General features: G+C 40.9%; 1 protein-coding gene across 1 annotated transcript in view; it reads left to right on the plus strand.

The window, feature by feature from the left end:
* The window catches only part of LOC117745212 (CUB and sushi domain-containing protein 3-like), a 185,303-nt gene that overhangs the window by 11,793 nt on the left and 155,805 nt on the right, over nt 1-17,705 (plus strand). Inside the window, 2 exon segments of the mRNA XM_034553370.1 lie at nt 2,702-2,924; nt 17,590-17,702. Coding sequence (XP_034409261.1) covers nt 2,702-2,924; nt 17,590-17,702 — 336 coding nt within the window.

Below are 17,705 nucleotides of genomic sequence, written 5' to 3' on the forward strand. Positions count from 1 at the left end.
GAGCCCAAACCGAGATAACTGACAAACATTATCCTACAGACCTTAGAAAGCTCCCTCCAGAGACATTGAAGACGTTATTCAACATTCTTCTAGTAGCACTCCTTGTAAAAGTTCACTGAATACATATAGTATTTGTTCCTGCTATTTAGTGCAATTGCATCATCCTATGGCCATGGCCAGGAAAAGACTTTTGCTTTTGACAAACGTTTTCATAATCATGCTCATAAAAATGGAAGCGGTGACTTTCCAAGTGAAACAATCGAGTGAAGCTGTGCATCAGTATTCAAAGAGTGTGTTGTTATGCATTTATGTTCCCATAATGATTGGATCCTTCCACTTTTACTGAAGCGAATGAAGTCTAAACTGCAGGTGGGTTCTTTTTCAGTAATGGACATATCTTCGTCAGACTTCTTCTTTTTTTTTTAAGGCCATTTTAAATAGTCAGCGTGGGTCATTCCGCCGCGTCCTTTGGTGCTCTTTGTTAGCACTGACTTTTCTTTTAATCTGTTTTACACCCAGTCAAACTGCTTTCAGTTGAAAATATGTTGGTGGCAGGTTGTAGGCAACGTGGGCAACAGGTAGGCTCTATTTCAGTTTATTAAAATCAAGTATGACTCAATGAGAAATGTATCTGCTAAATAAATGATGAATGATAAATGATAAATGATGCATGCAACAACACCCGCATGTACAACCACCGAGCAAAAACAGATATCCATGAAGCCGTTGGTCAAACTGCAATTACGCAACCACACTTTTACAGTCATATTGCCAACTTGGTTGGATCAGTGAAGAGGGCTGTCCTGGTAAATCCGATATTCCCGAGAGCACTTGAAAGCAGCGATATTGCACCGTGTCACAGGTTGGATGTTGCTCCTGTAGCCGCGCATCAACGATGCAAATTTGCTATGATTACCCTGATGGCTGAATAGTGGCAGGAATAATTGCAATTTAGACATGCAGCAAACCATGACAATATCCCCCACCTCCCCCCCCCCCCACTGCATGTAGTGCAGCAGATCATCCCCAGGTAGCACATTATAAACCTGTATGGGCATGAGATATACTGGATCCATAACTGGATCTATAAGAAGGTCAGGCCACTAGATCACTGATACAGGAGGAGTGTATTGGTCTCAGGGGCAGGTCAGTTATCTGGACAATAGGTGGAGATATACTCTACTGTCAGGGACTCTGGGTCTGCAACCCGGTGAGGATAATATCCTGAAGGTATTGCAAGATGTGAAGATTGTGAAATAAAAATGTTCCACAAAATTATCATATCTGTGATAACAGAGTTGTTTTTTTTGTTAAATATAAACAGCTGGGAGGCTTTGTCCAAAAATAATAATGAACATACTTGACAAAAGGGAAATTAATTGTCAGTTTGTCTCTGAGTTAAAAATGTTGTTTGCTCACATCTGCTTATAAAAAGGCAATTATGTCATCGGGAGAAATGACCACTGTTTTTCTTGTGAGAATCCATTTCAGTCCTACCGCCAAGTGATCTCCGCGTTGCTGCAGTGCGTATGGAACATATGCAAAACATCTTTTACCTACCGAATGTGAAAAGCTAATTACACTAGGAGTTAATTGTGTGTGTGTGTGTGTGTGTGTGTGAGGGTGGGGGGTGGGGTGGGGTGGGGGGGGGGGGGGGGGGGGGGGGGGGGGGGTAAACATGCATCTTAATTAAATTTGCATTTCGTTAGACAACGAGGGAGATAACCTCATATAAAAAGTCCCTTCTGTTTGTTTGCTTTCGCAGTGTGACGCCGTGTGCACGGGAGAGCAAGTTCATACACTGTCTTCAAGGCAGGGCGTGGAAATGTGAAAGAATAGCTGTGATCGGGTGAGAAAAGGTGTATTGTAAATGTGTGTGCGCACAAGTGAAGTAGATTGCGCTTGCTTGTGTTTTTTTAAAAGGCACAGTTACTTAGCTGCGACACATTCGCTCATTTACATCAATGCCGCAAAGGTTAGCCGAGCAATCGGACGATTGCAGCTGCTCGTTGAGAATGATAGTACGATGCTTAACCTAATAAGTCAAGGCTATTGAATTTCAGCAAACCAGTGCAGCAAAGTGCAAAGATGTGTGTGTTGTGTGGGCGGTGAAAAGTGAGCGTTGTGGCTCAAGATTGGAAGACCTTGCTTGTTGCCTTCTGACCCACTTGGGCGCTAATCAATAGCTTTTTTTTGTTCGATCCACCATCACTGTAGCCCTCAATTATGCATTTTCTTCCATAATGAAAGCACTGTTCTTTCCTTTTCTTTTTCTTAGAATGGGAACTGACAAAGTAAATGGAAACACTAAATTTGACTCTTATTCTGCCTGTTGCCAGATTTCCCTCTCAGCTTCTGCCAGCAGAGAACAATGTGGATTTTTTTTTTTACAAACAATTTGTTCTCACTTAAAGAAATATTGCACGTGGACTTTAGAGGGTGCACGCAGTTGTTACAATACAAATGTTACTTGGAATATCATCTGTATAGGCCTATTCAAATGTTTTAGAGCCATTTACTTTATTTATTGCTGCTTGGTTGTGTGCACCAGGCAACGTTAAGCACATTGTCTGCAAGGATCTCTAAAACTCCTTTTCTTCCACGTATTGAGGAGCATTTTATTTGTTCTATCTTCTCGTTGGAGTCATCCACACTCACTGCGCATTTTTATAATAACTCTGTGTTTTTTCTTTCTTTACAGGTTTTATCCATACTTGCGGAGGCACTTTAAAAGGAAGGAATGGGACGATAGAAAGCCCCGGGTTTCCATACGGATATCCAAATGGAGCAAACTGTACCTGGGTGATTGTTGCCGAGGAGGGGAGCAGGATTCATATAGTTTTTCAATCTTTCGCCGTGGAGGAGGAATACGACTTTTTATCTTTGTATGACGGTCATCCGCACCCGGCTAACTTCAGGACGAGGTAAGGAAGCAGCATTGAAGCCGTGCACCTTGAAGGTTATGTTTGAAGGCCGGCAGGTAGGGGACAGGAAGTAAGGCGGAGCGAGGCCTTTCATTTCCACTTCCGATGGAAGCTGCATCTTTAATGTACACATGACCAAGGCTGCTAACTCTTATCGCACGCGGGTTGGCTGTGGATTATACCGTGTCCACTCTTTTCTGACATGCGCTTACTTGAAAAAGTCTCCACAAAACTGTAGAAGATTCTGATTCATATTTTACATGTGAAATGCGAAATGTGTTTTTGGGTTTTTAAAAGGAAACCAACTTGCAAATATATTTCTAAATTTACATTTAACCAAATATTTGATCATCTGGATGTCATATAAATATATTCTAGCAATTAAAGGGAGAAAAAAAAAAGTACACGATTCTGTTCAAACACCAAGTATAGAACAAACAAATCGAGACAAAACACACTTTAAATCGTCATGTGTTTGGCTTCCATGGCAAATATCAAACCGTGAGCGTGGAGAAGAATCCCAAGCATGTATTTATGAATAGCTCAATAGCCAGAATCCTTTTTTTTTTCAAAAGACATGAAAATCAAACACAAAGATATCTCCTTGTTTAGTCACTGAGCAGACAAACAACGGTTTACTTAGTTTGCTTTCTGCGTTCTCACAAAAGCCTCTTCTTTCATGTTTATTTTTTTTTATATTGTATCCCTCTGCTCAGTATCTTGTCTCTAACAGAATGATTTGGCTCTCGCTGTGTTGGATTTTTTTTACGGGACGGTGAATTCTAACTATGCAGCTAAGTAGTGTTCGATGATATAATTTAATTTAAAAAATTGATACGCAGGGTGAGACGATTTTCCGTGAGCGTACTGAACCCCCATGTAAGACATCATTAGGGATGGACATATTGCTCCATATAGGCAGTGAACGCATACAGTATTGAAGAGGTGTTATATTAAACCCTTAATATTTGGTTGTTTTCCCATAAAAAAAAAAGAGAAAATATGATGTGTCTGTTTCAAGTAAGAACCTGAACTGCAGCACTTTTCAGGATAAATCCTGCTTTAAAGAATCATTTGGTGTTTGGATTTCAAAGGAAAACGCCACAAAAGGTTTCACATTATTCTCGTCAAATCAAATTGCTCAAAATAAACCCACTCTTTATAGATAACCGCGCTGTCTAGTATTTGAAGATTATCTCTCGTCCGAGATGTCAAAAGCTTCTTTTTTTTTTTAAAATGACATTTTAGCGTCTGATTATCCATTTGTATTAAAAAAAAAAAAGCATTCTCCGTCAGAGGTGCATGGGGGGAGTCCATCATTTCTCTGTAAAACAACACAAAAAGACACAATGATTCATCTGAGGTCACATATAATATGATGAAGGATGCATTGCAAAGAGTGGGAATGAAGGGGAATAAATTCAAAAGCTGAATCATTGTTGATACTTTAGCAGCTGAATCACTTTAGATACTTATAAGATTATGTTCCATAATGCTGTTTTCAAGGTCAGGCGTATGAAAGGTTTGTCACCATGCTGCGGTTGACTCCACATCACTTAATGATCTCACATATATTAATCTTGCTGCACATTTTATCGTCAATGAGCAATTACAGAACAATTCCTGACATTGCAATGACTTTGCATCCATATTGTTCTCCCCAAAAAGCATGCTAAAGTATTGTCTTAGATTGTTCTTCCGTGCAAGTATCTTAAATTAAGCCAAACCAAAAATATACAGCATCACCGCAATGCATTAGCTCAAACCTGTGTGTTATAAACAGAGGGAATTTTAATGCTAGTAATTTGAGTTTAACGGCTGCAAAATTGGACAACATTAACAATTTATGTGTTTGGCGATATGCTGTTGACGTTGCTGCTGTATATGCTGAGATGCGTTTATTGTTTGTCATGTATAACTGGTGTTGCAGTGCCAGATTTTTACTCCATTTCCAATAATAACTTTCAAATTCAGTGACACGGCAAACCTCGATGAGATTTTGATCAATCAGCACATCTTTAATCCGTGAAACTGCACCAATTAGCATCAGATCAATTGCATAATAATAGTTTTCAAAAAGATTGGGCAAAGGAGAGACACAGCGGTGGAAAATAACTAATTATATTTACTCTAGTGCTGTACTTAAGTCAAATCTAGAGGTATTTGTATTAGTAGTACTTCCATGTTGTGCCACTTTGTAGTGTTACTCCACTACATTTTAGGAGGAAATATTGTACTTTTTATTCCATTCCATTTATTTCTACCTTTACTGTCTTCCTTTGCTCTCTCACTCAGTCCTTCCCCTCCTACTCATAAAGCTGGCAACCACCTTCTGGCCTCGCCTGTTCTGTCAGCCCTCCCTTCAACTGACTCCTTCTCACTCATGCAGCCTAACTTTGCCACTGACACTCTACTCTCTACTCTGTCTTCCTCTCTTGATTCTCTCTGTCCTCTTACGACTCGAAAAGGTCCGCAAGTCCTCTCCGGCTCCGTGGTTGTCCGACTCGGTGCGTGCCGAGAGAGCCGGTATGCGAGCATCGGAAAGGAAATGGCGAAAATCCAAATACGCCGACGACCTGCTCGCCTATCAATCTCTTCTCTCCTCCTTCTCTGCCTCTATCTCTGCAGCCAAAAGTCTGTTCTACCAATCCGGAATCGAATCCTCTTTTTCTAACCCCAAAAAGCTCTTCTCTATTTTTTCCAACCTCCTTGACCCCCCTGGTCCCCCCCCCCCTCCCTCCACCCTTCTACCAAACGACTTTGTTGGCTACTTCACAAAAAAGATAGACGACATACGCTCCTCATTTACTAATCCATCTTCTTTAACTACACCTCCATTAACTTCATCTTCTTCCCCCTCGCTTTCCTCTTTCACCCCCCTGTCTCCCAATCAAGTTCTTACCTTGGTAACCTCCGCCCGCCCAACAACCTGCCCCCTTGACCCCATCCCGTCTCACATTCTCCAGTCTATTGCTCCCAACCTTCTTCCCTTTCTCACCCATCTGATTAACACCTCCCTCTCTAACTCTCTGAAGGAGGCAAGAGTCAACCCTCTCCTGAAGAAACCCACTCTCGACCCGTCTGAAGTCAATAACTACAGACCTGTCTCTCTCCTCCCCTTCCTTTCCAAAACTCTAGAGCGAGCTATCTCTAACCAAGTCTCCTCCTATCTCCACAGCAACAACCTTCTTGACCCCCACCAGTCTGGATTCAAGACAGGCCACTCAACAGAGACTGCCCTCCTTGCTGTCTCTGAGCAGCTTCACACTGCTAGAGCAGCCTCTCTCTCCTCTGTCCTTATCCTTCTAGACCTTTCCGCTGCCTTTGACACAGTGAACCACCAGATCTTTATTTCCTCCCTCCAGGACCTGGGTATCTCAGGCACCGCACTCTCACTCTTCTCATCCTACCTAACCGACCGCACTTACCGGGTAACCTGGAGAGGATCTGTGTCTGAGCCTTGTCCTCTGACTACCGGGGTCCCTCAGGGCTCAGTCCTTGGCCCTCTTCTCTTCTCTCTGTACACTAACTCTCTCGGCTGTCATTCGCTCGCATGGCTTCACCTACCATAGCTACGGTGACGACACCCAACTGATCCTCTCGTTTCCCCAATCCGAAACACAGGTAGCAGCACAAATCTCTGCCTGTCTGACCGACATCTCTCAGTGGATGTCCGCACACCACCTGAAAATTAACCCGGACAAGACTGAACTTCTCCTCCTTCCAGGAAAAGGCTCTCCCACCCACGACCTGACTATTAACTTCAACAACTCAGTGTTGGCTCTGACTCCGACTGCCAGGAACCTCGGTGTGACACTGGACAATCAACTCTCCCTGACTGCCAACATTACCGCAATAACACGCTCCTGTAGGTACATGCTGTACAACATCAGGAGAATACGACCTCTTCTCACTCAAAAGGCGGCACAGGCTCTGGTCCAGGCTCTGGTCATCTCACGGCTAGACTAATGCAACTCCCTCCTGGCAGGTCTACCTGCTAATGCCATTCGACCTTTACAGCTCATCCAGAATGCAGCTGCTCGACTGGTCTTCAACCTCCCGAAATTTACCCACACTACTCCGCTCCTCCGCGACCTTCACTGGTTACCGCCCGCATCCACTTCAAAACATTGGTACTTGCGTACCGTGCTGCGAACAGATCGGGTCCAGTCTACATCCAGGACATGGTCAAACCGTACACCCCAGCTTGTTCACTTCGCTCGGCTTCTGCCAATCGGCTTGTAGCTCCTTCACTTCGAGCTAAACACTCAACAAAGTCACGACTGTTTGCTGTGCTGGCTCCTCATTGGTGGAATGAGCTCCCCATTGACATCAGGACAGCAGAAAGTCTCTACATCTTCCGTCGCAAACTAAAAACACATATTTTTCGACTATACCTTGAATAGGGAAGGTAGCGTCGTAGTAGCACTTAAATGGCTCTTACTGATAGCACTTTGTAGTTTAACTTTATTGAAGAAATTGTCCTTGCTTGATTCTTGTTGTTCTGAGTTTGGACTCATGGTTTAATGCACTTATTGTAAGTCACTTTGGATAAAAGCGTCAGCTAAATGACATGTAATGTAATTTCACAGCTATAGTAGTTACTTTTTCAGAATAATATATCACATTTAAAACATTTGATCATATTTAGAGAGTAACTATACAACATAATTGTCATAGCATGGACTAGTACAACTACATTGTTGACAATCTTAAAATGCTGCTTGCATGTGCACGTCAATAAATCAATCAATTTTAATATTATAATAATTTGTGGAAAATGTAACTCTAAATGGGGACAGTTTCTAGCAATTTATTACATTTTTTAACTTTAACTTGAGTAGAATTTGAATGCAGGACTTTGAATTATTTTGGAGTAACTTTTGCATTGTACTAAAAATATCTCGTCTTCCACTACTGCCCCTCTGTTAAGACGTAGACACTGACCGTGAATTCCCTATTGTCCACTAAAGGATATATGACATAAATCCCCAGCTTTCATGAACGCAGCATTAGACAGAGGGCCAAGCAGTACTTTTTTAGGAAGATGGGTGCAGAGGAAGCTTCAGTTTCACACGTCCTCGAGACTTTAGTAAGTGGCTCGTTTCATGGTCTTCATTTACATAATTAGGGCCAAGTTTGCCAGCTCCAACGTCAGATACGCGGCTATGCTAACTCACTTAAATGTAAATGTGAAGTCTTCCTATGACGCTAAATGTCGACATGAATACTGGCGACGTGAATACTAAAGTGACAGAAAGGTCAACATCGTCGCTGCCGCTCTGCAAACTCCAGAAGACGTGCTTAAATGTCATTAAAGTTGCTGTAATGTCACTCAAACACGCCTTTTGCATAGCGTCAGCTAGCTGCCCCAAAAGCACGTGTGTCACGTGAGCTACCGGGTAGTATTTTACATGACTGCCGTGACGTAGCGGGGTACCAACGCCGTAATTATTGTCTTGAGTGCACCTGTGCTTTTTTTATTGACTTGACAAACGTGGTACTATGACATGAACACCTTTTATAATAGTGCAATTTAAAAAAACAAATATTTAGTTATATTTAGAATATCTAATCCCACAATCTGCAACACACCACTAGATGCCACTTACTCTCACACTGTTCCTTTAAGAACACACTCAGTGGCCACTAAGTTAGGTACACTTGTTCAATCAAATGAAATCCAATACAGAATCACTGCCATTACATCTGTTTTTACCAAGCTCAGATGTTGTTGACAATATTGGAAAGTGTAAATTATGATGTTGTATTTGACTACATATTGAGTGGCGTGTGTGTGTGTATATAATAATAATAATATATATATATATATATATATATAATATGTGTGTGTGTATATATATATATATATATTTAATATATATATATGTGTGTATATATATATTTAATATATATATGTTTGTGTGTATGAGTCCAGTGGAAAACCTTCAATTACTATGACTTAAATGCTAAAATATAATTGTAATTAACACATAAAAGTAGACTTTCTGGGAGCACGGTGGTATTGGTAAAGTGGACACTGAGTGTAGGTTTCCTGTCGGGAAGAGCCAATGCTGATCAGCGGTGTCATATATATATATATATATATATATATATATATATGGGGTTAACAATTTGCAAAACAAGAAACCAGAGAGGATATTTCGCTGAGACTTTTCAAATTCACATGGAACTAATCCTGCCATTCAGAGAGAAGGAGGAAAGGAACACATATTTCTTGCAACCAGACAAAAGCAGATGGCTCAAATTGTGATGGGTTTTTGCTTATCCGGCCCAAACCTCTAAATAGCAACGTTGTTCTTTGTGTTTTAGTCACACTTTAGTTTTTTTCCAAGTGGTGGATTTCCTCACAATGCGGGACTATGTTGTGAGGAGCCAGAAAATGATAATTCCATGACGCAGTGTTTGCTGTGCCTCTGGGGCCCAAATTGTACCGCTAGTTGAACGCCTTGTACACAATTAATTAAAAAAAAATCACTCTGAAGAATGAAAAACTAAAGCTTCATAACCTTGTGTTTTCATATCTTTTGTATAACTTTGTCAACAAAAAAAAGAAAAGAAAAGACGCAGCGCAAACTTTCCCACCCTGTTTTCCAGCAACTTGCTTCTGAAAGATGCACATTTCCATATGGCAACGCAGTTTTTATTCCCTTCTCTGAATGTGTGTAGTGTTGTTCGCTCAGGTGTAGCTGGAATACATAAGAAGGTGAACACAATGACAACCCTTTTATGCTTTTCTTTTCCCCCCTTCTCAGGTAATTATAAATAGAAATCTTGACAGAGATTAAAGACGCCTTTTCATTTTTTTTTTATGCTTTTAATTAATTAATTCAGAAGTGAAGTTTTTTTTTCTCTCTGTCCCTCACTCGGTGCTACACTTACATTACGTACAATCCCTCGTGCCGGAGAATGGCTTGTTGAAGCGCTCATTATTGTGCTGAAATGATACATTAAGGAGGTGAGTTAGTGTATTAAAGCCTTTTTAGTGCAGTGTTTTCCTGCAAAAAACTTAATTAAGGGGATTCTTTTCTTTGCTGCTGTTGTCATTATGCAATTCCTATGACAAGTGCGTGTTGCATGCTGTGTTGATACAGGCTAAGTTTTTGATATGATAGATTGTTTGTCTAAAGAGGCAATTCTTCTGGTGAATAATATTGATCCCCCTGTCAAGGCCCTGAACTAAACATTGTAAATAAAAAAAATATTGTGGACCTGCTAGTGTTTTTATAATAATCTAAAGTTTCTTAGTTTTTGTATTCTTCATAATGTAACGTCTGACTATGCCGTTTAGACAGGTAGGTTTTTTAGACGTCAATTTATAAACAAAAATATCTCAAACATTCCGCAGAATGAGACAAATATATTTTTCTATACATTTATTTTTGTACATTGAATGTTAGTAAAGTAGATGTGACAGAATTTAGGCTTTACTGTCATATAGCAAAATAAAATGAACTTAAAAATAACACCAATGTAATTCATATTGATATAAATGTGAAATACAATCTTTTGTGTCATAGGTTTCAGTTATTTTGCTCACTTTTGTCACCTCCAATCTTAAATTGAGCTAATTTGTTTTTTTTGTCCTCTGGATTTTTAAAAGCATCAACCTAATTTTTTTTCGACACCCTTTTATGAAGACGGTACTTTTGACTGACTGCCCTGCTGAAGCAGTTTAGGCTTTTTTTCTATTAATAGTGCTAAAATTGCAGCGTTGCTTTTCAAAAAGATAATTACCGATGTAGAACTAGTAATTATCCTTTCTTTCTTTCGGCGTTCCCTTTTCAAAGTACTGTTATGTGCAGCTGCAGGTAACTGGACCCAAACGCCATCAACACTCGAAAAGGCAACTTTATTGCTCAACAGGATTCAAAAACAAACAAACCAGGCTCACACACATGATCTTCAATGATCTAGACAAGACGAACCGACCAAGGGGAATGACATGAACGGGACTTAAAAAACAGAGGGCTGGTGCAGGTGATTGAACACAGGAGGAAGCAATCAGAGACAGGGCAGACAATCACAGGGACAGGAAGTGTAGAGAAACAGAGGACACGAGAGACAAGGACTTCAAAATAAAACAGGAAACACGACACAACACTACAGATCCTGACAAGTACACCACTGTGTGGATATCTGTTCAAATCAATGTAAAATACGGAAACATACACAGAACTTAGTTTCCAACTAGTGCTTTCAGTCACAGGAGACATATTAAAACAAGTGTAGCCCCTGCCTAAATGTGATCATTTAAAATTTAAAACATCCACATTTTGGCGATTTCTTTCAAACCGTTGCATATTTTTATGAGCATTTTGAAGTATCACTGCAGAAAAGCTGTATGGACACAGCAACATTCTCTAAAACTGATGCTTTTACTCTCCTGAGGTGATTTTTTTCCCTTCGTTAAGGTTAAATACATCAATCTGGTGCACTGAGAGAGCAAAATTAGGAACAATTTTGTGCTCTTGTTCTAGCAGTGGTAGAATGTAATAAAGTATATATATGCTACTCAAGTACTGTATTTTTTAGTACAGTTTACTGTCCACCACATCTCAGAAGAAATTATTGTACAAAAGTAGTTACTACTTCGGCCACTTTGCAGATTCAGAAACAATTCAATGCAAATAGATTCAAATAAATCAAATTATAAACTATGATGTTCTATTAAGTTGTATAAAGCCAAATTGAAGTTGTTGCAATGAGCTCCACCTTTTACCAGCTGCCACAGGAACGTACCGAACACATTAATGCACCAATAATCATAATCAAAACCTACCGCAGCTACATTATTTGAAGTAGGCCATCCTGGCTTTGGCTTTGAACGGTGCAGAAAGTACACGTGCAATGCAGAAGAATTATACAGCAGACACGAGCAGCGTGTCGCCGCGCAGTGCACAGAACACAGAGCCAAAACCATGTAGACTGGTTGATTGCTTTAATATCTATATTGAGACAATGCAGACTATAAATGAAACGCTACAAAATTGCATGCGTGTTAATGAATGATGTGGCTTGTAAGCCACCCTGACACCATATTTATCTTTAGTCACGAGCTAATCATTAGTCGTGATGGGTGAAGTAACTTTGTGACTCATTACGACTTGATGAAAATCACCTTCCAAACAACTGAAGCTTGAGGTTTTCACGAAGCAAAAGCAGGATTAATGGCAGCGCGGCGCTTCGTTATGTATCTGCTGCTACTTTGTCACCTCCAAACCAGAATAACCTAAATCAAATCTACGCTTAGTCTGTCTTCTCGTCTTCACGCAAATAAACCAGAACCACAATGCAGATGGCAGGCACGGGGGGGGGGGGGCGAAGAGAATTAATTACTCTTTTGTCTGCACACCCGTGAACTGATTTGTTTTCTTTTAGTTTGAAATGATGGCTCAAATTTATCCCTTTTTTTTTTTTTTTGCATTTGACACCCCGCATATTTACATCTGGAGAATTACTTCAAGATGCCTACTGTCGAAAATTATTTGATGTGTGGCATACACACAGAGAGAGGGATATACACACACACATATATATATATATATATATATATTATATAACCATTGCCCACATCAGATTCACCTTTGCCAATCAAGAAAATATTATTTTTTACATGCCACGCACTTATTAGCCAGGGATGAATTAATTGATGGGATGATTTGACCTTTATTACTGCAGTTATTAAACCAAAATGTCAGTGTCTAGGGCTGCTGTAATGAGTTAGGACTTGTCAGTGCAAAATAAGTCTATTAATCATCTCCTGCTGTTGTTTTCTGGTTTTGAGGAGGCAGATAACAGGCCATTATTAACCAGAGTAAGTAACATGCCTTATTTTGCTCCCATCTCTTACAATAAACTAAAGGCAAGTGGTTCACTTTAATTGTCGCTTTCTAGGTATGATCAGTAAGGACACTTTAGGGCTCTTCTCCCCTCTTGTCTGTTTCTATTTGTTCTTCTTTTCCCAGTGGACACAGTTTAAGAGCGGCGAAGCAACGAGGGGAGGTGGGCAGAGGCGAAACAAAGAGGCAAAGCGACACAAACGTTGAACCGGCAGGACAGGAGAATGAATAGTTTCAGTGAATATGAGCAACAAGAAGCAGAGAAAGCCAGTGTGACAGAAAGAGCTAGTGCAACACGGGGCGAAATGCAGATGGAGGTAGCGAGACAGTGAGTCAGACGAATAGAGGTACAACGTTCCCATCGTTCCCTCTCTCTTTCTCTCTTTCTCCCCGTGGCTCGTCACTACCGGGGCACACTAATCAGACGTCGGGAATGTCTCGACGGTTACCTGCAGGGCTGACGCAGTGTGCTCAGGTGGAAGGATGGGCTGCATCTGTCCAGGCAATCATCGGCACACCGTTCCCAGGCACACGTTGTCGTGCTGCTGCCCGCTGGTGTTGCCTGGACCCGTAAACGGTGCTGTTCAGACACCTGGTGTGTCTAGAGCCACAGTGGCACAGTTGGTTGACCTGGTGGAGTCCAATACGGATGCATGAGAGCCAATTGTTGTCTGACTCCCCCACCCACGTGTAGGACTGTGCACATTTTGATTGGTTGAGCTGCAACAACGTTTTATTTTTGTTGTTGTTTTTGAATAGGCTTTGATTACATTCCTCAAAGCATTGACCCCCTAATGCACCAGCTTCCATCAAAGGTCAACACTAATAATGTTGCTGATTGGCTGCGAGTGGGACTGCGCTGCATTATCTACTGTACATTGCATGACCTTGTTTTCTCTGGAATTGGAATCTCTTTGGCACCACAATGATTGTGCATTTCAATCCAAACAATCCTTTTACTCCTTGTACTCTATATAATAGTAGTACTTGCGTGCAAAAAAAAAAAAGAAAGTTGTCAAGGGCAGGTCTATGAATGGTGCGGTTAAATACTTTCTTTCTTCTCCATTCCACACAATATTCCAGTACACCAGCAAGGGCTTGGAATAAACTAGATTACATGTGAATGTTTGAATTGCCAGATTTAATAGTTGCCAAAACAAATTTTAACAAATTCATGACGAACATTAGTGTACTTGACTTTTATTTCTTGTTGGTGAATGTTCATCTTTACTGTGATACCATGAATTGTTGTACTTTTACCATTGAAAATGCCCTAGTGAGTCCAACCTACCACCCAAAATCAGATTATGGCCGTATCGGGTATTTCGGATGTCTTTGTAGAATTTCAAGTAGGATTTAGTATCTGATATGTAACTCACAAGCTCCTTGTCAGAGGAGACTACAAGCCCCATGGTGTTTATTTGTTTCCAATCATTCACCCAATGCTCTTGTTGCCAAAGCAACACAGCGAATGCCATGAGGTGGAGATATCTTTGTCTGCCTTTTTTTTTTAAGACCTTCTTACACTGAAGACTCCCTGAGGAAATGTGTCAAAATGTCGGCTTCGCTTTTAAAAAATAAAAAAAATAAAAATTGAATTAGGATTGAGTGTTTCCTTTTGGCTGTCGCACACTTTCATGCCCATGGGGTTTGGGCGAGATGTTGCTTGTTCAGGTTTTTATTTATTTATTTATCTTTTTGTTCAGGATCAAATTATTTTCTGCTTCATCTTGACCCCGTCTGACTTGAGACACGACCTGCCAGAAATAAGTCTTTCAACAACTCCACCTAGACTGTCTCCTCCTAAGCCGTCTCACTGGCGGCCTTAGAAAAGATGTCTTCCCCTCATGTACACTAACCCCATGACATCCTCATTCCTTGGCTTTGTTGTTGCCATGATGACAACAATGCAATCTATGAAAGGATTTAGCCCGTTGAGACTTGACTCAGCTTTTTTTCTACGGCGTTCCATCCACAAAAAAGCCTTTTCTTTGTTTCCGATATCATGTTGGTGTTAGAAGGCATCAGGACTACATCGCATTACCTTGTGCATGTTGCCTTAACACTGCGTTTTGTTTTCTCAGCCCTTTTTGTCTCTTGCATGATGTGCTGCATGTTGCCATAGCAGCACATCTTTTTCCACTTTGTCTGTGCACTCTGCCTTCACGGTCAAAGCTGCAACAGCGAGTAAAGACGTTGCTCAATTTCTTTAATTAATGGACGAACATCCGTTTTCATTCGTCCCAATCGTTCAGAAATCCTTGTAGGTGTTAAGTTCAAAGAAACTTTGAGCGACTCGGGCGGAGAGAAAGTCCTGAATCCAATGATGTATAATAGAGTATTTAATGATAAATATGATCAGCAACATGTATGGTCCTCGATCGAGGGGTGTCCATGTGTCCGAGAGTTCACAGGCTATAAGCAGCTACTCTGCTAAATAGTTAGCTGTCTGTCTCGTCCACGCAGAAGGACAATATCACCACGAACAATGGTTCCACCCAATGGGCTTATGGCCACTCCATTGGCTGGTACTGTGGCATGCAATACCCTTAACAACACAGCATGCTACTTTGCTAATCGCTTCACCGGAGGGGAGGCTTCGCTAACGTAAACAGTCCTACTCCGAAATAGTTCCCCCTACTTTCGGTAGCTTTTCCACTTCAGGTGTTGCAACAAAATAGTTCTGCCTGTAAACAGCTGTGAAGCCTCCCTTTTAACTCCGCCCCCTATGATCAATACTTTCCATTCATACTTGAATCCTCTTACAGTTATAATAAACATACAGTGACTTTCTTCTATGTTTTCCTAATACATTCTTCATAATATCCCTTATTAATGATCATATCCTTCTTTTGTATTATACTTTAAACAGACATTCTTTATAAACATATGCAAGTAAAGATAAAAACTATTACAACACTACAAGACTTTTTAGAGTCATTGTGTAACTGCATTGCGACCGTGTCGGTGGGTGGCATCGATCTTTTGTGCGAGCATGTGTTTTGTAGCCACTGATTGTTCTGTGGTTTCTGTTCTGCCTCAGCCAATAATTGGGGCCCCCCCATGGATCCCCCCTCCCCAGACTTTGGGCAAATGGGGCCTAATTTTAAAGACTATCCCAACATGATATCAAACTGTGTTTCAGTGAAAAGGGAGAAAGATTGAGGGCTTGCTAGTTCCATGCCAAAGCACCCAACCAGAGAGAAAGGCAAGGGTCACACACTTATCTCTTCAATGAGGCTTTTATGAACAGAAGCACAGAGCTGTCGACAGATCAATCTCATGTGTCCACTCTTGAAAATTTCATGTGACCTCCGAATGGAGCCATATTTCTAATGATCCTAGGATATTAAAAGGCGCTGCCATTTCCGCGAGTGATTTCCTTGACATTATAATTTTCTATCACGTCTGTAAATAATTGGGTCTACACTACGTGCACACGCAACCAGGTCTGGGGGCCTGCGAATTGATACTGGTGATACATGACCAGTTTGAATATTGCCTAAACAAACAACATCGAAAAAAAAAGAATAGGTACAACCATAAAAAGCTAATGTTTTTTCCTGTGTTTTGAACGTGTGTTTTTGTGTACTAACGTCACCAAAGCCTTGTGATGCACAGGCCATGCCACTTGCGTCCATTTTTCATTTCAACCATGATAGCGCGCATATTTTACTACACTTCTCATGTGAGTGATTAAGCTTCTAACAAGTTCTGTTTCCCCCATATATGTATTCAAAATTGCCTCATGTCGCAATTGACTTTTTGCAGTATCTTGGCATGCTGTGCACCTGCGACAAAGGGTAATTATTTAGTGCAAGGACCAGCACAGTTCACACTGCTGTAATTGGAAACTCTATTGAAGCTGTAAATACAGCACCCTCTTCTTCGCTGTCACAAGAGGACGTTCTTGTTTCTTCACACTTGGCCCTGTTCAGACATTATTCACCTGGCTTATTGTCAAGTCGAGGCTGCAGACCCACATACAGCCCCCACAACTAGCACTGGACAATAACAAGGGGGTGCTATAGGGAAGCAGACATTTTGTTTCATGCACAAGTTATATCCACGCTACAAAGCCTGGCTTACAGCGGGGCAAGGTCGATAGAACATCAGCAACTGCCACTGAGGAATGGTCAGCAGCACATCTTGTTTACGACGCCGTGAAAGTAAATGGATTTGTTTGGATCTGCACCTAATTTGAAATGCAGGCATGAAGCGGTCTGTTACAATGGAGCTGCCGGCCCTCAAACGCCAATCCCAACAATGGGGAATGTTCTCGCTTGGGTTTTGATTGTATTGTAGCGTATTATCGGTGGGCAAATTGCGTCACAATTCTCAGAGCAGTTTGGCTTTATTGCACACAAACAAAATGTTACAGAGCACAAGCTCACCAGCCGTGTGAGGTCTGTCAACAGTCATTATTGTATCATTATTTTTTAGTGATGATTACTTTGGTGTGCAGGCTTTCTGTGTCCTTGCATTTTGGTGCACACACAAACACACACCTCTCAACTCAAGGCATTTATAAATGTATGGACAGCCCCTTCACCTGATCGCTTATCTAATTCAAATACACAATTAACAGATGTTTTACTAACCCAGGTGTGGTTTGGTTTTTTAATTTATGCAGGTTTTGTTGGAATGTCATGACATGGATTTAATTAAAACATTTGTCTTGAATTTAATTTGGCTCAAGTTACAACTGACCAATGCATTTTTATTGTTATTAGCACATTTCTGTAATTTCATATAAATCAAATCATACATTCAGTACTGCTGTCTCTCTCTCTTATCTGCAGGTTAACAGGATTTACCATCCCACCGCCTGTTACCAGTTCTGGCTCCATTTTTTCACTGAGGCTTACCAGTGACTTTGCAGTAAGCGCCCATGGATTTAAGGGAGCTTACGAAGGTA

The sequence above is a fragment of the Cyclopterus lumpus genome, chromosome 16 (genome assembly GCF_009769545.1).
Source record: "Cyclopterus lumpus isolate fCycLum1 chromosome 16, fCycLum1.pri, whole genome shotgun sequence".
Taxonomy (NCBI): Eukaryota; Metazoa; Chordata; class Actinopteri; order Perciformes; family Cyclopteridae; genus Cyclopterus; species Cyclopterus lumpus.